At 51.0% G+C, this 18689-nt stretch overlaps 1 protein-coding gene across 1 annotated transcript in view; it reads left to right on the forward strand.

Annotated features, from left to right (window-relative positions):
- GABBR2 (gamma-aminobutyric acid type B receptor subunit 2) overlaps nucleotides 1-18689 on the forward strand; it is a 340962-nt gene that overhangs the window by 104533 nt on the left and 217740 nt on the right. Inside the window, exon 2 of the mRNA XM_059411211.1 lies at nucleotides 2642-2779. Within this exon, the coding sequence (XP_059267194.1) occupies nucleotides 2642-2779 (138 nt within the window). The remainder of the gene's footprint in view (nucleotides 1-2641; nucleotides 2780-18689) is intronic.

An 18689-nucleotide genomic window follows, 5' to 3' on the forward strand; every position in this document is an offset into this window, starting at 1 on the left:
AAAAAATTTAGCATGGTCATTTTTAAAATTAAAGTTAACTTTTATTTATTTTTTATTTTTATTTATTTTTTTTAAATTTAACTTTTAAAGTGACATTATTTCCCAAATCTCTGCAGGCTGCAATCCAGCACCCTTGCGTGGCCCCTCAGCCCTTGTCTAGGCCCTTTGCTGCCATCCCCAGGTGTCCAGAGCTCAGCCCCTCCCCTCCCCCTGCTCCGGGGGCATCAGATGTGAAAATAGTGACAAAAATCTTGCCTTCAGGGGATTACATTCTAGTCAGGAGGTCCGTCAATCTACAGGCAACAAAAAAACAGGATGATTTCAGATAATTTTAAGAACCGCCTTAGGGCAATAAATAAGGTGGCGTGTTAGGTGGGGCTGGTGGTGGGGGACATTTTGGATGGGGGACAGTGATGAGATCTGTGAGGAGGTAACAGCTATGCTGAGACCTGGATGATGAGAAGGAGTGAATCATGCTGAGAACCAAGGGAATATTGTTGCTGGCAAAGAAAACAGCAAGTGCAAAGGCCCAGAGGCAGGAAGGAAATTGCTTTCCATTTTAAGGAGCAGAAAGGAGGCTGGATGAGCTGTAGTTGGTGAGCAAGGGAGAGAGTCGAGAGAAAAGAGGTCAGAGTGGGAGGCCGGATTGGACCTTGTGGCTTCTTGTATCCATGATGATAGGGAGGGTTCAGACTCTGATATCAAACTTGTAAATAATAGAAAACAGTTATTAGATAACCAGTTAGCCTAACACCTAGTGCCTCTTCTAGCTTCCCTGCCTAAGAGTCATCTGACTGGGGGAATTTAAGCCCTAGACACTTTATAATTCTCTACAACTGACATGATGTGCCAATCTGTAGGGATTTTCTTTTCTGTCTCCAAAGGTTACTTTTATTGCCCTATAGGACATTAACCAGTTTTGTACCTGATTTGGCAATCTGACCTTATTCTTACTTTTCCTTCCACTATAAAAATCCTGGTCTCTCAAGTTTCCTTTTGAATCTATTTTGTCATCTTGCAGATCCCCTTGTTAATGAGTTAAATAAAAGCTTGACATGTACCCCATCTCAGTTTTCATGAGCATTATGTTTTTAACTTTTTGAGACTCAACATTCTGCGGAGGCGGTGGGCTTTAAGTGCACGGAAAGCAAGATCGCCAGAAGGACTGGTTTATGTTTTACACAGCACCCCCCAGAAGGCGGCTGGGAAGGTGAGCAGGCTTACCTGGACCCCCAGGGAAACAAGAAGCCCAGCTAGGCACCACTGCAACTATGCAGGGAAGAGATGACGACACGGCTTGAGTGATGGAGGTGCAGGTGGAAGTCAGTAACATTTGAGGACATTTGTCCCGGGTCATTTCCATATTGGGTTGCTGGGATCTGTTTTACGGCTCAGGTTTCCACTCTAGAATGCAAGCACCTGGGCAGGGGGCCGGGTACAACTTGTATGTCACCTAAGTACCCAGCCCCTAAGTACCCAGCAAACAAGTGTTTGCTGAGCGAGTTCTTCCTTCTAGATTTTCCTCCTCCTCCTCCTTTTCTTCCTCCCCTTTTTCCTCCTCCTCTTCTTCCTTCTTTTTTTATTGTGATAAATTATGCAGAACATAAGATTAACCATTTTAACCATTCGTTAAGTGCACAGTGGAATGGCATCAGGTACATTCCCTTGGTTCTCAGCGACCATCACCGCCATCCATCTCCAGAACGTTCCCATCCTCCCCGTTAAACACTGATTCCCCATGCCCTTCTCCCCCAGCCCCCAGCAACCACCGTGCTGCTTTCTGTCTTTATGAATTTGACTCCTCTAGAGACCTCATCTAAGTGGAATCCTACAATAGCTGTCCTTTTGCATCTGGCTTATTTCACTTAGCATAATGTCATCAAGGTTCCTCTGTGTTGTAGCACGCGTCAGAGACTCCTTCCTTTTTACCGCTGAAAAATACTCCGTTGTGTGTCTGTGCCGCATTTCGTTTATCCCTTCATCTCTTGAAGGATATTTGGGTTGTTTTTCCCTTTTGGCGATTGTGAATCGTGTTGCTATGAACGTGGGTGTGCAGATACGTCTTGGAGTCCCTGCTTCTGGTTCTTTGGTTCCCGGATCTTGGGCTGTCTACCCAGCAGCAGAATGCCGGCTCGTACAGTAATCCTGTTGAAGGTTTTGGGGTTCTGCAATACTACATTGTACATTCCCCCCAGCAAAGCACCAGCATCCCCATTTCTCTGCGTGTCTTGGCTTCCTGGCCAACACTTACATTTTGTGCTTTTTTGATGCTAGACATTCTAATGGGTGTGGATTTGTGCCCTTTTAACATGTAAATGACTGCAGGAAGGTGGAGACCCCAGAGGGAGACATTTTGGGGGCCCTTTCCTCAGTGTGCAGAGCAGGAAGATAGCCACAGAGGCACTGGTCCTGGATTGGGAGGGTGCTCAGTGGGAAGAGAGCTGGGATGGGGATACCAACATCACATTCGCGATGTCTTCTGGGCCCAGGGCTGGCTTCGAGAGAGGCCTCCCAAGGGGGGAGCTGAAACCCAGCCGGTTTCCCATGAGGAAGTTTGTTTGTGTGAATCCACCGTTGGGCCCCGGTCCCTGGGGAAAGCTGTTTCTAATTTGGGTTCTTCTTTCTGTCTCTTGCTCTCTAGTGTGATAATGCAAAAGGGTTGAAAGCCTTCTACGATGCAATAAAATATGGGCCGAACCACTTGATGGTGTTTGGAGGAGTCTGTCCATCCGTTACATCCATCATTGCGGAGTCCCTCCAAGGCTGGAATCTGGTGCAGGTAAGGTCCAGGTCGCCTTTGGTTGGGGGATTGTCCTTAGCCACCAGTCTTTTGCAGGAATGACTCCTGGTACAACATAGCTCCTAAGTTGCCCAGGTCAGGCCTCCCTGACTCTTCTCTGGAGGATTGATTGCCCAGGCCCCCGCCACCCCACTGCCTGGCCTGACCCCCTCCTCCGGGCTGGTGGTGGCAAGGCCCACACGGTGGGTCTCCATGGGGTAGCCCCAACACCCCCACTGCGTGTTTGGAATCTTTTAATGACATCCTAGCCTGACTCTGTCACCACTGTCCAGCCGGTCTGCCTGCCCAGTGTCCTCTTCTGTACCTGCCACTCTGTCCATGCCTCAGCCCCTCCCGCCCGCCCGCCCGCCCTTTCCCCAAAGGCATCTTGCACCTTCGGGCCTCTGAGCCCTGCTCTCACTGTTCCCTGATCAGATGGGCCTTTCTCTACTTGCTGCTGAGCTCCCCTCCCCCACTGACATGGCCTTGTGCATCAAGACACCCCCCTCCCCGAACACTGCACTCAGGGCTTTGCCCGGGCTCCTGGCCAGGGTGCACTTTTTGCACTGGCTAAGGCCCTACACCAGCCAGCCAGGGAGGGCATGGGCTGATGGAGGCAAAACTCACTAGTGTCAGGTGTTGTTTGGAACGGGAGAAGAAGAGCGTGGAAAGATGAGGGGTGACCCACGTCGTGTGCTTATGTCTTTGCTTTGGCCATCCAGCCGTGCGGCAGAGAGAATGGGCAGCTTATTCTGCACCTGGGGTTTTGGTAGACTCTGGGGACACAGTGCTGACAGGACAGGGTGGGCGTCTACCTGTTCAGAGCCTATGTGCTAGGAGGGAGGCAGGCAGCGAGCAAGTGAACAGGTCACCCTACAAAGAGCCGACACTGATGTCGTACGCGTGCCAGACTTAGAACCTACTAGGTGCTGTTCTGAGCACTTCTTTGCATTGATTCACTCCTTACACCTGCTCTGTGCTACGGCCAGTATTGTCACCCTCATTTTATAAACCAGAAAACCTGGGCACGCAGAAGCCTAGTGACTGGCACAGGGACCCTCAGCACGTAGGTAACAGAGCAAGGATTTAAACTCAGGGAGTCTCGAACTGAGCCTATGGTCGGAAACAGCCAGGACGGAAATAGGCAGAGTGATGGGACTAGTGGTGACCGTCCCAAGGCAGTCGGGGAGTGCCTCTTGGCAGAGGTGACATTTGAGCTGAGATCTGTAGCATGAGAAGGAGCGGGTTGGGTGGCTGGAATGGTCAATGCAGATGGCCTTTGCTGGGGAAGAACTTGGCTCATTCAGGGAGCAGAGGACGGGTCAGTGGGGAGCCGGGGTGAGAATGAGGAGGCCATCGAAGCCTGACCACAGCGGGATCAGGTTTCCCTGCATTCCTGTTGACTGAGGAGCTCAAGGAATCTGCCCTGCTTGCATGAGAAGCTGGAGGTAGAGCCCCAATCTCACGGCCCAGAGGGAGGCCGGAGCTACCCGTGACTGAGGTATGAGGAAGAAGGGGTGAGGTCCTGGCCCTCTCAGCCCACGGTCAAGGAAGGCTTCCCAGAGGAGCGACGTGGAGTTGGCTGGGAAGGAGGAGAGGGGACGCTGGACAGCTGGAGCCGTGGAGGAGAGCATTGCCAGCCGAGGAAACGGGGCGCTCTGATGCGGGAGGTGGGGGAGTATGTGGGCCTGGGGAGCTGTGAGTCACTTGTGGTGGCCTGAGCGGGCCACGCTGAGTGTGGGTGCATGCAACAGGAGAGGAGGCCAGAAGAGCAGCTTGGGGTGCTGTGATGCAAACCTAAGCTCGTGCCTGGGACCCAGCGCCACTCCCCTGGCTTCGAGCCTCGAGGTGCCTGCAAACAGCTGGGAGACCTTGGCAGGGTCCCTTTTTCTGTCTTTGAGCTTCCTTTCCTGAATACTGAGGAACACACTCCACTCCCTGTGCAGCTGGGCTGGGCACTGCTCCTCTGAGCCTTAGCCCCTCACCTGTAGAATCCGGGGCGGGAGAGGACTGATCTCATAGGACCGCTCTATGGATTCAGGGATGGGATTGTGGTTAGAGCCGGGCCTGGCCCATCCTAAGCACTAAGTGCTCCTTCTTGTACCTGCCTCCTTCTGCTCCCTGAGTTGAATACCTCAACGCCTCAGCATTCTGGGTATTTCCAGCCACATGGTTCCCTGCCCCCCATCCCCCGCCTGAGATGCCCCATTCTCCTCATGCCCAGTGTGTCACCCACCCTTGGAGACTCAGCTTAAAAGCTGCCTTTTCCAAGAAGCTTTTCCTTACTATTATCTCTAAGATAGCCCCTCTAGAAAAATTATTTTTGTCACTTCCCTGCATTTACTCCTAGCAGAACACATGCATAGCACTGTCCCTGTCTTAGGGCTTTGCACGTGTGGGGGGCATGTAAGCTCCGAGCTGTGAGCTCCATAAGAATGGAAGCTGGGCCTGAGTTCCTCCTGTTTTTCCTGGTGCTTAACATTCCACAGACCTTATTGTATGTTTGTTGAATGATCAGAGAGATGGAGGGAGGAAGGAAGGGACGGAGGCTGGAAAGACCTCCATGCAGATGGACATTTTGCTCTGACATGGCAGGCCAAGTTCCGTGGAGGGTCCCCGCCCAGAGAGGAAGCCAGGGAGCTTCCGGGCCTTTCCATATCCTCACTTGGAATGGCTTACCCTTCAGAATTCTCTGAGGAGCTGCCGGAGCGAGTACAATGTTAGAAACTCCTGGCTTGCTAACCAGAGCCAACCGGCCTCAGCATGAGCAAGGAAGGCCTCCAGCTTTGAGAAGCTGACAAGACAGGAGACCGAGTTATGAAGACGGGACTGTGTTAGTTATCACTGTGTAATGACTCATGCCCAGATTTAGCGGCTTAAAACAACAGTAATCATTACAGCATTATTTCCTTGGGTCAGAAATTTCAGACCCAGAGGATGGCTTACGTCTATTCCATGATGTTTGGGATCTAGCTGGAAGATTCGGAGATTGGGCTGTAGCATCGTCTGAGGGTTTGACTGGGACTGGAGGATCAGCCCCCCACCCCCAGGCGGCTCCCTCACCGTGGGGGCCCGTCGGTGTCTCTCCTGCAGTTCTCTCCATAAGGCCGCTAGAGTGTCCTCATGGCACAGTAGCTGGTTTCCCCCAAAGCTACCCATCTAGAGACCAAGGCAGGGTGGAAAATTCTTTTAGGACCTTGCTTCAGAAGTTGCACACTCATTTATGCCTTATGCTCTTGGTCATACAAATTAGCTCTTATTTATCGTGTGAGAGGCCTAAACAAGCTGCAGTGGGAGGTGAAAATTGCTGGGGCCCATCTTGAAGGCTGACTACCACAGGAAGGAGGGGTTCTGGGAAGAAGGTGGAGCACAAGTTTCCCAGCAAAGGAGGTTTCATGCCAAGTCCCTTCTCTGTTTTAAGGAACTTCTGCTCAGCCTTCCATACCCTGGGTAATTACCTCTTCCTCTGGGATACCTTTCCTGATCCCTTTCCTTCTGTGCCTCCCATAGCCCCAGGGTAAGTTAATGGCTTCTTCCTCAATAAAGCCTGCTCTATGAAAGCCATCTCCTGAGTTGGTTCTTGTGGGGAGGGGGCAAAACAGCCTACTCTTTTTTTATGTAAAAAGCACAGAGATATATACAGTACATAAGTAGATTTTAAAAATATAGATTTTATTTATTTATTTGACAGATCACAAGTAGGCAGAGAGGCAGGCAGGGAGGAAGAAGCAGGCTCCGTGTTGAGCAGAGAGCCCGGTGCGGGGCTCAATCCCGGGACCTCGGGATCATGGCCCGAGCTGAAGGCAGAGGCTTTAACCCACTGAGCCACCCAGGCGCCCCCATAAGTAGACCTATAGTATCTGCGGCATTAAAATTTCATGAGTGGTGCAGGGTTAGGATAACATATCTACAACGGCTTTTCAGGAGAGTAATGACGAAGAGAAATTCGGGAAGCGTGGTTCTACGTCACTTCTGTTGCATACGATATTTTGTCAGTAAAGGAATTACATTTCATGGGAAACAGTTTATTCTATTTTTAGGTGTTCTCTACTAGACTACAAGCTTCTTGGGGGACCAGGGGCCCCCATTTTCTTCACCCCCCAGTTCCCAGTGCCTAGCACAGGGCCCGGCACCCAGCAGGTCCTCACAGAGTGCTGAACTGAGCTAAATGCAGGGCGCAGGCTGTGGAGCCTGAAACCCCTGCATGGCAAGTTTCCTTCCACATGGACGTGACCCTGGGGAGGTGGAGGTCGCAGGAGGGAATGCAGATTCCTGGTCCCCACTGCCACAGGCTCAGTCTGCATTGCTACAATGCCCCCCACCCCAAACACACACCATAGACATCCACTCTCAGACTGCATGAGGTCAAGGGCTCCTGCTGCACGCTGACGGGGGTGCCAAGGGACAGGGAACTGGATGGTGCCTGGCAGTTTGGAGAGCTCTGGGGACCTCAGAGGCAGAATCATAGGCTGAGCCCAGGAGAGTAGACGTCCCCCAGGCTGCGGAGCCAGCTGAGGGATGTGGAGCCGCAAAGACCGGGATCTTGATAGGAAGGAGCCTTGGAGCTTCTGCCTCCCTCTACGTTCCGGGAAGGCAGACTCTGGGGACCTCTAGGCCCCCTCCCCACCTCTGAGAGGCTGAGCTAGCTTGTGGAGATGGTGCAGGGGTTGGAGGAGTGGGCCTCCATTCACTCAAGGGATTCAATGACTCCCTTAACTTATTCAAAACTGGGCTCCCAAACAGAGTTCCGCAAATGGGAAAATGCATGTAATTTGTGTAATTGAAAAGGAGCTCTGACTGCCCTTTGGGGGAACAATGCTTGCTGGACAGAGACAGCCTGGAATGTGTAATCACTTGTTTCTGTTTCCTCGTGCCACAAAAATAGGGATTCGCGCGACGGAGGGGTGCAAATTCAGCCTGGTGCCAAAATCGGTTAAATTTAACTTTTGCCTTTTGCCGGGCTTCTTGATTCCTGGTTGCTGCGTCGAGAGCCTAATATTGTTTAAGTCACAATGTGAGTCACTCGGCCACTGGGAGCATTGGCTCCTCCAGCTAGGTGCAAGGACCATCTTAAGAGTCCAGGCTGTGACGTGCAGGCTCTGTCCCAGCCTGGGCTGGTCAGAGCTGGACCTCCCTGGCAGGGGCCTATTAGGGCACAGGCTGGCAGGCGTCTGGGGAGGGGCAGGGTCTGACTGTGGGAATGGCATGTTCAGACTGAAGGACACTCCAGAGTCTGCACCTCCAGACCCTCGTGGCTCTGTGAGAGATGTTGCCGGTTCTTAGTGATGTCGGTGGGAGATGCAGGAGCAATGGCTGCTTAGTGAGGAGGGAGCCTCCACTTTTTGCGAGCAAGCCCTTATCGCTGGAGGCATCCAGCATTGGCGCCAGCCGCCTGGCTGTGAAGTAGGGGGTTCCCTGTTACCCAAAGTTGCCCGAACGTTCCAGTCTCTTCCAGGCCTGCTGCTGGGGAGATCTAATATAGAGAGTAAACATAGACCAGGTTGCAGGCTCTCAGACTATGTCCTAAGGGTCACTTCTGGGGGGTGGGGATGGGACTTTGCTAATACCCATTCCCAGGCTCCACTCGTTGGGTCCAGGCTGAGGGACTCAGCAAATGTCTTAAGGGCATAGACCTACTCGTCACCCCCACTGCCATTTCAGTGCCCACAGCCCCGAAGACTTAGATGCAATTAGTTCTTGGAGAGGCCGGGTGATTTCTGATGCACGTTCACCTCCCAAACCCTGGGCCTCGAAGGCCCGGGGCGCCAGGGGCGCTCAGAAGTGCTCCCGGGCTCCAGAACTTTGGGCTGTGCAGCCCCTTTGGGGAAAAAGGCATGGAGGAGACAGCAGGGCAAATATGCCAGAGCTGCCAGGATGAAGCCCACAGTCCCAGGTGTGGTCAGAGGGTGCTCGGTCACCCCACCCTGCTCCCCACCTTCCTCTTGCTCCCTCGTGTCCCCAGGCCCAGACAGGGGTCTCTCCACCTGGCAGGAAAGACTGTGATCCTTCCTTCTGGTGCAGTTTGCTGCCCTTTTCCCTGTGACATCCCCCATTCCTTGCGCTGTGTTATCCTACCCACAGCCCCCTGCCATGGCGTGAGGCCCTGTGCCTGGGTCCGGCCTGGCCTGACGCTGTCCGAGGCCAGGGTCTTCTCTCATTCAGCCTTGCGCCCTGGGGCTTGGCGCTGGCCTGGCTCCTGTGCTGAGGGGTGCTGGGGAGTACTTGCTGACAGAGACCTGGATGCCTGCCTTCTAGGCCTCAGTCCCGTCTCGAATGAGGAGGGCAGATCATCGGAGCCCACCAGACCTGAAGGAGTGTTTCTCCACCTGCAGTCCCTTGGTAAAGGAAAGGCAGAGGGAGACCCGAAAGGGCCTCTGGCTGCGTCTCACCCCACACCTCTTCTCTCTGGACCCCACGTTGTTCTTTGACTTTGTTCCAGACCCCCTCAGAATCCTGTCTTCAGCATTCTAAAGGGGGTTTGGCTTTTGACCGTACCTTGCACTTTCCTGGAGCAGTTCTGCTGACCTCCCCCCAACCTAGTCTGTCCTTTTGCGAGAATGGGGCCTGGGGAAAGGCAGGAGAATTTGGGGCCGAGTCAAGCGCGGGGGCATGGAGGGCAGGAATGAAGGAAGGGCAGCTTAAACTAGAGATGCTGGCAGAGCCCAGGGAAGGTGCAAGAGAGGCAGCGAGAGGGGGCTGACATCCTCAGAGACCAGCACAAAACTCCCTCCTTCTTTGGAAGCTAGGTGATAGCTGCTTCAGCTGGCAGACAGAAATAGTCTCGCTGATGAAAATAAAGGCAGATTCCTGAAGGGATAAAGGACCGCTTGCAGGAAAACGGCAGGAAAACGCAAACACTATTTCGTCAAGAACCATATCCCGCGGAGCCTGTCCTTTAAAAGGCACGCAGCAAATATTAAATTGTAGATGCGCGTCTCCTGGCACTGTCCCAGCCTCCCCTTGGCAGCCCATCCCGCGCCTTGGTGCTCCCTCCAGGACCAGGGGGAGGAGCATTTTGGCCTGTGAGATGGGGCTGGATCCTTGGAGATGCTCCTGCCGAGGAGTGGAGGGAAGGAGGTCACGCAGACAGGGGAATGTTGACTCTGTGTTTGTTGAAGTGTTGGCAACTATGGCCCTGAACATTTGGGACTTGATTTTCTGCAAAACCTAAATCATGCTTGGTTTTGACATTTAAAAAACCAAATCAGTAAAACCCCCCCAATCAAGCCCTTTGCTATTTACTGAATTCTGGCATAGCTCTAAACTGCTGGTCGATGCCATTTGCATCACAGGAACAGGAATTTTGTCGTCTGGCTTGATAGTCTCAAGTGATTACCGTATTAAAGCTGTAGGTTGCCTGAGAAGTCGAAGGGTTGTGGTTTTGGGGGGGTGGTTTGGGGGCTTTTTTATTCTTTAAACTTAGCAGTGGGTTGTGGAATTTGAGATAGATTCATAGAAGGCAGAGCTGGTAGGGTCTTGGCAAGGGTTGGATCCAGTGTTCCCATTATACAGACTGAGAAACCGAGGCCCAACGTGGAGAGGACCTTGCCCCGGTTCTCAGAGTAACAGCAAACCTGGGTCCCATGGCTCACCCTCCAGTGCCATCTCCTCCAAAATCTGGTCTGATTTTCTCTCTCTCAGCCTTGTTTTTCTCTGATGTAAAGTGGGACCAACCTCTTGTGTTTCCTGCCATTGTGAGACTCACAGAATGCTTTCCCCTTTAAGTGAAAGCACTCCTATGGACTACGGAGCAGCAGCGGCTCTTGCACTGAAAAGGACTTTTCCACCTGAAGCCGATCACCGATTATAGCTCTGAGTTGTAAAATCACCCTATTTTGCATCCACAACCAAGGTGGTTTGCTCTGGCATCAGAGACCCTGAAACCAAGGCGTCCTGGGCAGGATGGGGGGGTTCTTTAGCAAGACACTCAGGCTGCATACAGCACCCACTTCTCAACCCCACCCCAGGGGTCAAAACCCACCCCGCCAGAACCCTGCTCCCGCCCAGCCCACGCACAGGGGTGGCCACACCCAGGGGTGGCTGGGTGGCCAGAACCACGGACCTGACGGAGCCCATTCAGGAGGTGCGGTGTGATGGAGCACAGCTGGAAACTCCTGCGGCTGCTCTCTAAGAAAGACAGCAGAGGCCAAGAATCCAGGCCGGGCTGGAGCCATTTCTTGGCACTGGTCTCCAGAGGGGCCATTTAGCGCATTAATAATCTATGAAATGCTTCCACCTTCTGGATTCATAAGAAAGAGAAAGAGGGGGTGTGAGAGAGGGAGAAGGGATATTAAGGGCACGCACCATGGGCCAGGCAGGGATTACGAGTGGGCCTTATTCATTCCCTCACTCAAACAGCATGATCGATGCCTGACTCACGCTCTTCCCGGCTCTTGCAGACCGGTGTCCCTCCCACTGCCCAATGCTGCTGCCCCAGGTGGACGTTCTGGAGAGGCAGTTTGGGGCAACAGCTAGAACAGAGTTGTCAAGCCCCGATGCTCTGGGTCGCCGTCCCTCCCGTGTCTCTCCTTGCCAGAACTGGCTTGGGCAAATCGGCAGGCTCCTGGAGCATCGCCGAACTCATCTGTGAAATGGGCGAGGTCTGCCCTTTTTCTGGGGCTATTTGGAGAGCGTTGGACAAGACAGGGTCATAGAGCAGGGGGGAAGCACTCTGCAGACTGTACGCCCCTGACGGACTAAGGTTACTATTAATGGAACTGGTGTTTTTGCTGTCTGAGGTGCCCGCCAGGGCCCAGCCAGGGAATTCCTTGAAGATGAATGTCTCCATTTGCCTCCAGATTCAAAGTCACGTGGATGAAACGAGCTGTCACAGACCATGAAGGTGATTCGGAAGAGTGAAATTAAAACAGAGAGCCTGCAAGAGAGGCAGAGTCAGCCCAAGGCAGCCGGAAGAGCCATGGCTGCTCTTTCCGGGTTGAGTTTTCACAGAAGCAGAGGCAAAGGGCATGACAAGCATATGGCGGTTCCCAATCTGTTCCTGCCAACGACCCAACCCATATCCTTCCTGTCCATCTGGTAAAAGATTCAATTCAAGGTTCTGACCCCCATTTTTAATTCAAGACCATGGTCTCTAAAGTAGTATCGGTTCCCAGCGTGTAAGCCCAATGGCCGCATTGCTGATGTGTCTTTCTCTGCCTCAACCCCTTTCTGGAACTATGCAGGATGTAAATAATTCATTCTAGATAAATAAATCACACACGCTACTTACGGTACAGCCCAAGCTGCTAGTAAGCAGCACGACCGCAGATTACGTGCAGTTGAGTCGGGATTTACAAGTTGAGACTGGGCGGACCTGGAGAGGGAACCAGGCAATAACTCCCTCCAGGAGGACAGACGTGTAAAATGACAGCAAGCTCACAGGGCAAGAGGATAGAGGCTATGTGGACAAGAAACGTGGAACGCGGTGGGGGAGGTGGTCTCAGGCACATGGGCACAAGTTGGTCAGCTTGGCCAGGCTCTGTCCTATGTCTAGGTGCCGGGCCCCGGGCATGTCAGCTTCTGGTGACTCTGACACACAGTAGGTGAGACGCCCTGCCGGAGGGCCGAGCCATGCCCCGGTGTGGAGACTGGATCACCCCTGGTGGACGTGCTGGGGGCCTGGGGCATCAGACGAGGGGGGTGGATTCCGCAGTTGCCCAGGCAAACCTGGTGGGGAGGACTCATGGGAGGAGGGGGTGAGTGGGGACAGGGCACGGGCTTATTAATTAAGAATCAGGTTCCCGGGTCCACTGATCACATCCTAGGGAGGACGCCTGAGAAGCTGATTTTTAACAAGCGCCTTGGACAGTTCTGATCATCAGGGGACTGGGAAAAATGCTGGCCTAGAGATGCCCTAAAGCCACAGGGTCCTGGACCAGCAGCAGCACCTGGGAGTGTCAGAAGGGCCCACTCCCAGGCCCCACCCCTGGACCTGAATTTTGACCAGATTCTAGAGATTCTTGCTGATTAAAGGTGCCTGGAGTCTTTGAAGGCAGGTGTGTCAGCTGAGGTGGAAGGGTCTAAGGGTAGGTATTGAGACTCTGGAGGGGACATAAGGGAAGTACCTACAACTGAGCCCCCAAATCTACTTGTAGAATGTTGCGGGGCTGGGGGATGCAGAGGAAGCAGGTGTAGTCAGTGTTTCGCCACCTTTGGACGTGCCTGCAGTCAGCAAGGCCGTCAACCCCATAGAGGCCAGGAACACACTGAAGGGACCTGTGGCTCCCAGTAAGGAGTGGTGGAAGGGGCACTGGGTCAGGGGACCTGGCTTCCCACCTGTCCCCGCCATCTCCCAGCTGGGTGGGAGACAAACCACTTCCTGTCACTGGAGCCTGAGTGTCCTCGTCCTTAACAGTTCCGTTTTCCCCCTAGGACTGTGCTGATGCTTGTGTGAGGTGGGCCCTGGGGGGCTCGGAGGCTGCTGGGCAGGGGCTCTGGGACGAAAGCATGGGGTTTGTGTCATGGCATGAAACCGACTGCCCTATGTTTATTGAATTCCATAAGGCTGTGTCCAGAAGCCCAGAGGCACTAATGTGCTTGGTCAGCTTGTAATAGGAACAGTCTTTTGGGCTTGGCGTCACATGGGCTGTGGCTCATGTCCAGGCTCTAGCACCAGTTGGCCACCCAGGGCAGGTCACTTAGCGTCTCCTGGTCTCAGCTCCTCATCTGTCACATGGTGATGGCATGGCAGACCATGGACTGGTTATGGGATGAGACGAGACACTTAGGGTTCCCTGTACCATGGTTTGCATTCCTCTTCCTTCCACTTCAAGGACCACGGTGGCCTTCTGGTCTACCTTCCAGGAAGAGCTGGAGCCCTGGGATCTGGGTCAGCAATCTGGTACTAGCTGTGTGGCCTCTGCACATCCTTAGCCCTATCTGAGTCTCCTACTATAAAGAGAGAGGGTTAGGTCAGCTGATGATATCATGTCCTTATTCCCAAAGCCTTGTAGCTTAAAGCCATCAGCATCTGCCTTAAACTTCTCTTTTCCTCTCTTGTGCCTTACATGTGATTCCCTCCTTTACCAGCTCCTGGGTTGGGCCTGGGATCTCAGGGTCCTGGGATCGAGCCCCCTATCAGGCTCAGCGGAGAGTCTGCTTCTCCCTCTCCCTCTGCCCCTCCCCCCTGCTCGAGTTCTCTTTCTCTCAAGTAAATAAATGAAATCTTTAAAAAAGGATAGAATGAGGAAAATGAGATGCAAAGATAGAAGAGACTTGCCCTGCTTCTTACAGTGAACAGACCTCAGACTGTGGGAGTGGGATCTTTGGAGACCACGGAGGCTCCCTCTGTGTTCATGAGGTCCCTCCCTAGCCTACCTTGGCAAGGAGCCTCCTGCTGGAGCCTCTCAGTACGGACATGTTTTCTCCCTGTAAATCCTCCATCACATGCATGCGCGCGCACACACACACACATACACACACACACACCACTTTTAAACCTATTCCTCATCCAGTGACTGTTGTGTATAAAAAACAAGTGGTTCCTTTGAAATCAAAAACCAGATGACTGGTTGTTGGTGAAAATCAATAACTATGCTAAGTATTTCAAGCATATAGTACTTGGAGTTCTACTCTGGGTGGTTTTATAATGAATGGGTTGGCTTTTTTTTTTTTTTTTTTTTTTTTTTTTTTTTTTAAATAGAGCCTGGCCTACTTTAGTGTTGAATTATACAGAAGACTTTTGCTTTGGCTCTGTTTACCAAGACAATTAAATAATTTATTATTTCCATGATTCAGAGATTGAGCCTTATAAAGTGGGAAGTGCTCAACCTGAGATAAACCACCCTGGGTTAGATGATTATCGAGACTCTGCCCAGATGCCGACCCCAGCACAGTGTTCCCGGATTTCCCCCCAGGCTCCCACACACTGTCCTGGTTACTTCTGAGATGGAATGTTGGCTTTGTGTGTCCTTGTTCATCCTGGGTGTCTTCTGAAACTCCAGGCCTGTGGCTGGAGTCCTGGGGACATGGACCCTCAGCACAGCCAAGCCCACCCCAGCAGCCCTCACTAGCAAAAAGGGATCTTTCCTTAATTCCCAGGTTGATTACCACTTCCTTGGGAAGCCTTTCCAGCCAGATCACGGCTGGAACACATCATCGAAGGTTCAGTTTTCTGTTCAGCCTAGAGCTTGCCCGGTAATGTCAGTCCCCTCTATCAGGGGCACCTTGTGTGGGGAGGGAGGTGGGACCACATCTCCCTTGTTGTCGGTTGGAACCCAAGAGCCCAGCATGTGGCCTGGAATCTAGGAGAACCTCCAGGAATCATTTTGTTTGGTTTGGGGTTCTCTCTTTCTCAGTCTTTCCCTTTTATGTAAGTAACATTACGAATTCATGGATCTTTAAAAAATATATTAAATGGGCTGTATTCCAATCAGTCACAGACATTATTTTTTAATGCAGTGTTTTTGCTGCTCTACTTAGTATTTCCACTTTTCTTCCAAATTTTCTTCTAGTCTTTTGGAAAAATATTGAAGCCTACAAAAATTAAAAGAAAGTGCAGTGAACATCCTGTACCCTTTACATAGGGACACCGATTGTCTATGTTTTGCCTTGTTGGTCTTCTGTACTCTCTCTTTCCCCCGCCCTGCCCCCACCACACTCATATTTTTGTTGAAGCCCTTGACAGCAGCTTACAGACATAATGACACTTCACCACTAAATATGTCAGCATAAGTCTCCTAAGAACAATTATATCCTCGTATATCAGCACAATATAATGATCACACCTAAAAAATGAACAGTGATATAATAATTTAAACTGTTATGTGGCCCATATTCAGATTCCCCCAGTTGTCCCCAGAATGTCCTTAGTGCCATTTATTTGGGGGTGGGGGGGACCAGTCAGGTAGCATACAGTGTAAGTCTGATCACATGCTTAGTCTCCTTGAATCTACTACCCTTTTTTTTTTTAAGATTTTTATTTATTTATTTGACAGAGATCCAAGTAGGCAGAGAGGCAGGCAGAGGTGGGGTGGGCGGGGGGTGGGGGTGGGGCAGGCTCCCTTCTGAGCAGAGAGCCCGATGTGGGGCTCGGTCCCAGGACCCTGAGATCATGACCTGAGCCGAAGGCAGAGGCTTAACCCACTGAGCCACCCAGCCCCCCCGAATCTACTACTTTTAATCTCCTACCTTTTTTTTTTTTTTTTTTTGGCTTATGGGACATTGGCCTTTTTAAAGGCTCAAGCCAGTTGTTTTAGAAAATGTTCCCAAATCCCAAATCTGGATTTGATCATTTCTTCACAGCTAGATTCCGGAAAAACAGTTCTGGCCAGAATCCTCTTTTATACCATGTTCTTCCCACTGCTTTGAGTCAGGAGGCCTACCTTTGAAACCTTCTCGGTGATACGAAACTCCATCCTTTGGCTAAGGTGGCACCTGTTAGATTTATTGTAAAGATACCTCCTCCCCTTAGTAATTATTAAGTAACCTGTGGGGTGAGACTTCGAGGCTGATGTCCTGGTCCCCCACCATCTTTTACCAGATGGTTTGAGGCTCAGTTGATGGTCCTGGCCAAGCCGCTGTCCCATCAGGGCTGCAAGATGGCTATTTTCTGATCGAACTCCCTCCCCCTTTTAAAAAAATTAAATATTTTATTTATTTATTTGACAGAGAGAGAGAGACAGTGAGAGAGGGAATGCAAGCACGGGGAGTGGGAGAGGGAGAAGCAGACTTCCTGCTGAGCAGCAAGCTGCACGTGGGGCTCAATCCCTAGACCCTGGGATCAGGACCTGAGCTGAAGGCAGACACTTAACCGACTGAGCCACCCAGGTGACCCCCAACTCCCTCCCTTCTGCACTGAAGCTGGTGTTCTTTGCAGAAGAGCATTCCCTTTTTTGACGCTCTCGCTCCCTCCTGCCTCCTCCCCTCTCCTCCATTCCTCTGGGCTCTTAATGTTATTTATCTGCCTTAAATTTGGAGCCAGCCATTTCTTCAAGCTTTTCCCATTCTTTCTGCTGGGGAATTGTATTTAGGGACCAAGATCTGGGGTCTAACTCTGCTCGTTGCTACTGGGGGTCATTGCTTCTATGATTTTTTTTTTTTTTTTTTTTTTTTGGTGGACTGAACTAGACTTCTTCATGTTTTAAACAAAAACATTTAACCTTGACTATGACTATAAGGAGATAAACACACCCATCTAGAGCATTTTACAAGCCACCTGGCCTGGATTCTTCACGAAAGTTAATGTGGTGGAAAACAACAAAAACAATGGAAAGGCGGGGAGCTGTTCTTAGATGAAAAGAGGTTATAAAAATATAGGAGCCAAATGGGAGGCATGGATGCTGATTAGATCCCGATTTTTAACATCCAATAGGGCATTTTGGGGAAACCAAAGAAATCAGGGTAGACTGACCATTGGATGGTACTGAAGTGAGTCTCGTAAGTGTGGTGAGGACACTGCGATCACACTCCAGGGGAATCTTCCAGAATCTTCTGGACTGATGGGAGTGACGTGTCAAAGTTTATAATTTTGAATGCATCAGAAACAAAAACGTGTGTGTGTGTATGTGCGTCTCTGTGTATGTGTGTATACGTGTGCGTGTGTGAATATTTTTACAGAGAGGAAGGCAGATGTGGAAAATACTGAATGGTAAAGGGGATATGGTGTTCACTGTACTGTTTTTTCAATCTTCTTGTAGGTTTGAAGAGCTTCACAGTAAAAAGCTGTGAGTGTGGGAGGTGGCGGGCTGGTGGAGGAGACTCCATCTCTCTCCTGGTCAGACAGTGGAGATATAACCAGAAGTTTACAGATTTTTCTCAGTGTGATTGATAACATTTGTTAAGTGCCTTTGTTTTCAGTTCTTAGGGATTGCTTGCTTTGTGTTGATCAATTTTATTTTTAAAACCTACACAACTTTTAGATGTTTCCACAGTCAAAAAGGATGTAACAAGTAGAGAATTTCTGGACCCCATACAGCTTCCCTCTGTTCTGTTCCATGCCTCTCCTGTATTTAGCCCTTTTTCATTATCCCTCCAGTGTTTCTCGTTCCAGATATACATAAATGTGTCTTTATTCCTCTTCCTCTATCTTATGCAAAAGGGAGCCTACTGCATATGCTGTCCTGCACTTTGCTTTTTTTCCCTTAATTTTCCCAGAGCTGTATGTTTTGTCACTATATAAAGATATCCCCCCCCTTTTTTTTTACAGCTACATAGCACTTGTCGATGTGCATGGACTGCAGTTGGGACAGCCAGTCCTCTATCAATGAACATTTGGGTTGTTTCCAGTCTGTTGGAATAACCTGAGCCACACTGTTTCATAGGGGTGCCAGTGTGAATTGGGGGTGAATTCCTAGAAGGGGGATTATGGGGGGTTAAGGGAATGCATCTGTAATTTTTCTAGAAAATAAATGATTGCTGAACTGATGAGAAAAACTAATGAATGAATTTGATTAAGAAGAGCAGAAAATAAAAGGCTGATCCCCAAATGGAGATCTAAAACAATTAGGCCCTCTAACTATCTTGGAAGAGGCTGGTTTCAGACCCCCCTGACCAAGTCTCCAAGTGCCACAGTTTTCGTTCCCTCACGGAAAGAACGAATTCCTCCTTGGTCTGTAAATCAAACGCAGAATTGCAACGTCATGAAAAGGTAGAGCTGAAATAAAAAGCCACCCAGGGCCATCTCCTTATTTTAACGGCAAGGGGAGTCCGGGCCCAGAAAGGGGGGGAGGTCAGGAGAATGGTGGAGAAGCAGCCCCCGATTCAGCTCAGTGCCATCATTGCAGTGAACAGCCCGTTCTGTGTCTGCTTTAGAGGAAAGCCCACTTGCTTGTGGGTGCTACCGAGAGTCAAACGGAAAATTGTCCTAGCCTGCGTCCCCGAGATGTTATGTAAGGAGCACGGTGGTTCAGACCCCTGCGTGCTCTCCGTCACAACATCGCCTTCCACGGAACTCTCTCCGTGTAAATGGCTT

The sequence above is a fragment of the Mustela nigripes genome, chromosome 9 (assembly GCF_022355385.1).
Source record: "Mustela nigripes isolate SB6536 chromosome 9, MUSNIG.SB6536, whole genome shotgun sequence".
NCBI classification, from domain to species: Eukaryota; Metazoa; Chordata; class Mammalia; order Carnivora; family Mustelidae; genus Mustela; species Mustela nigripes.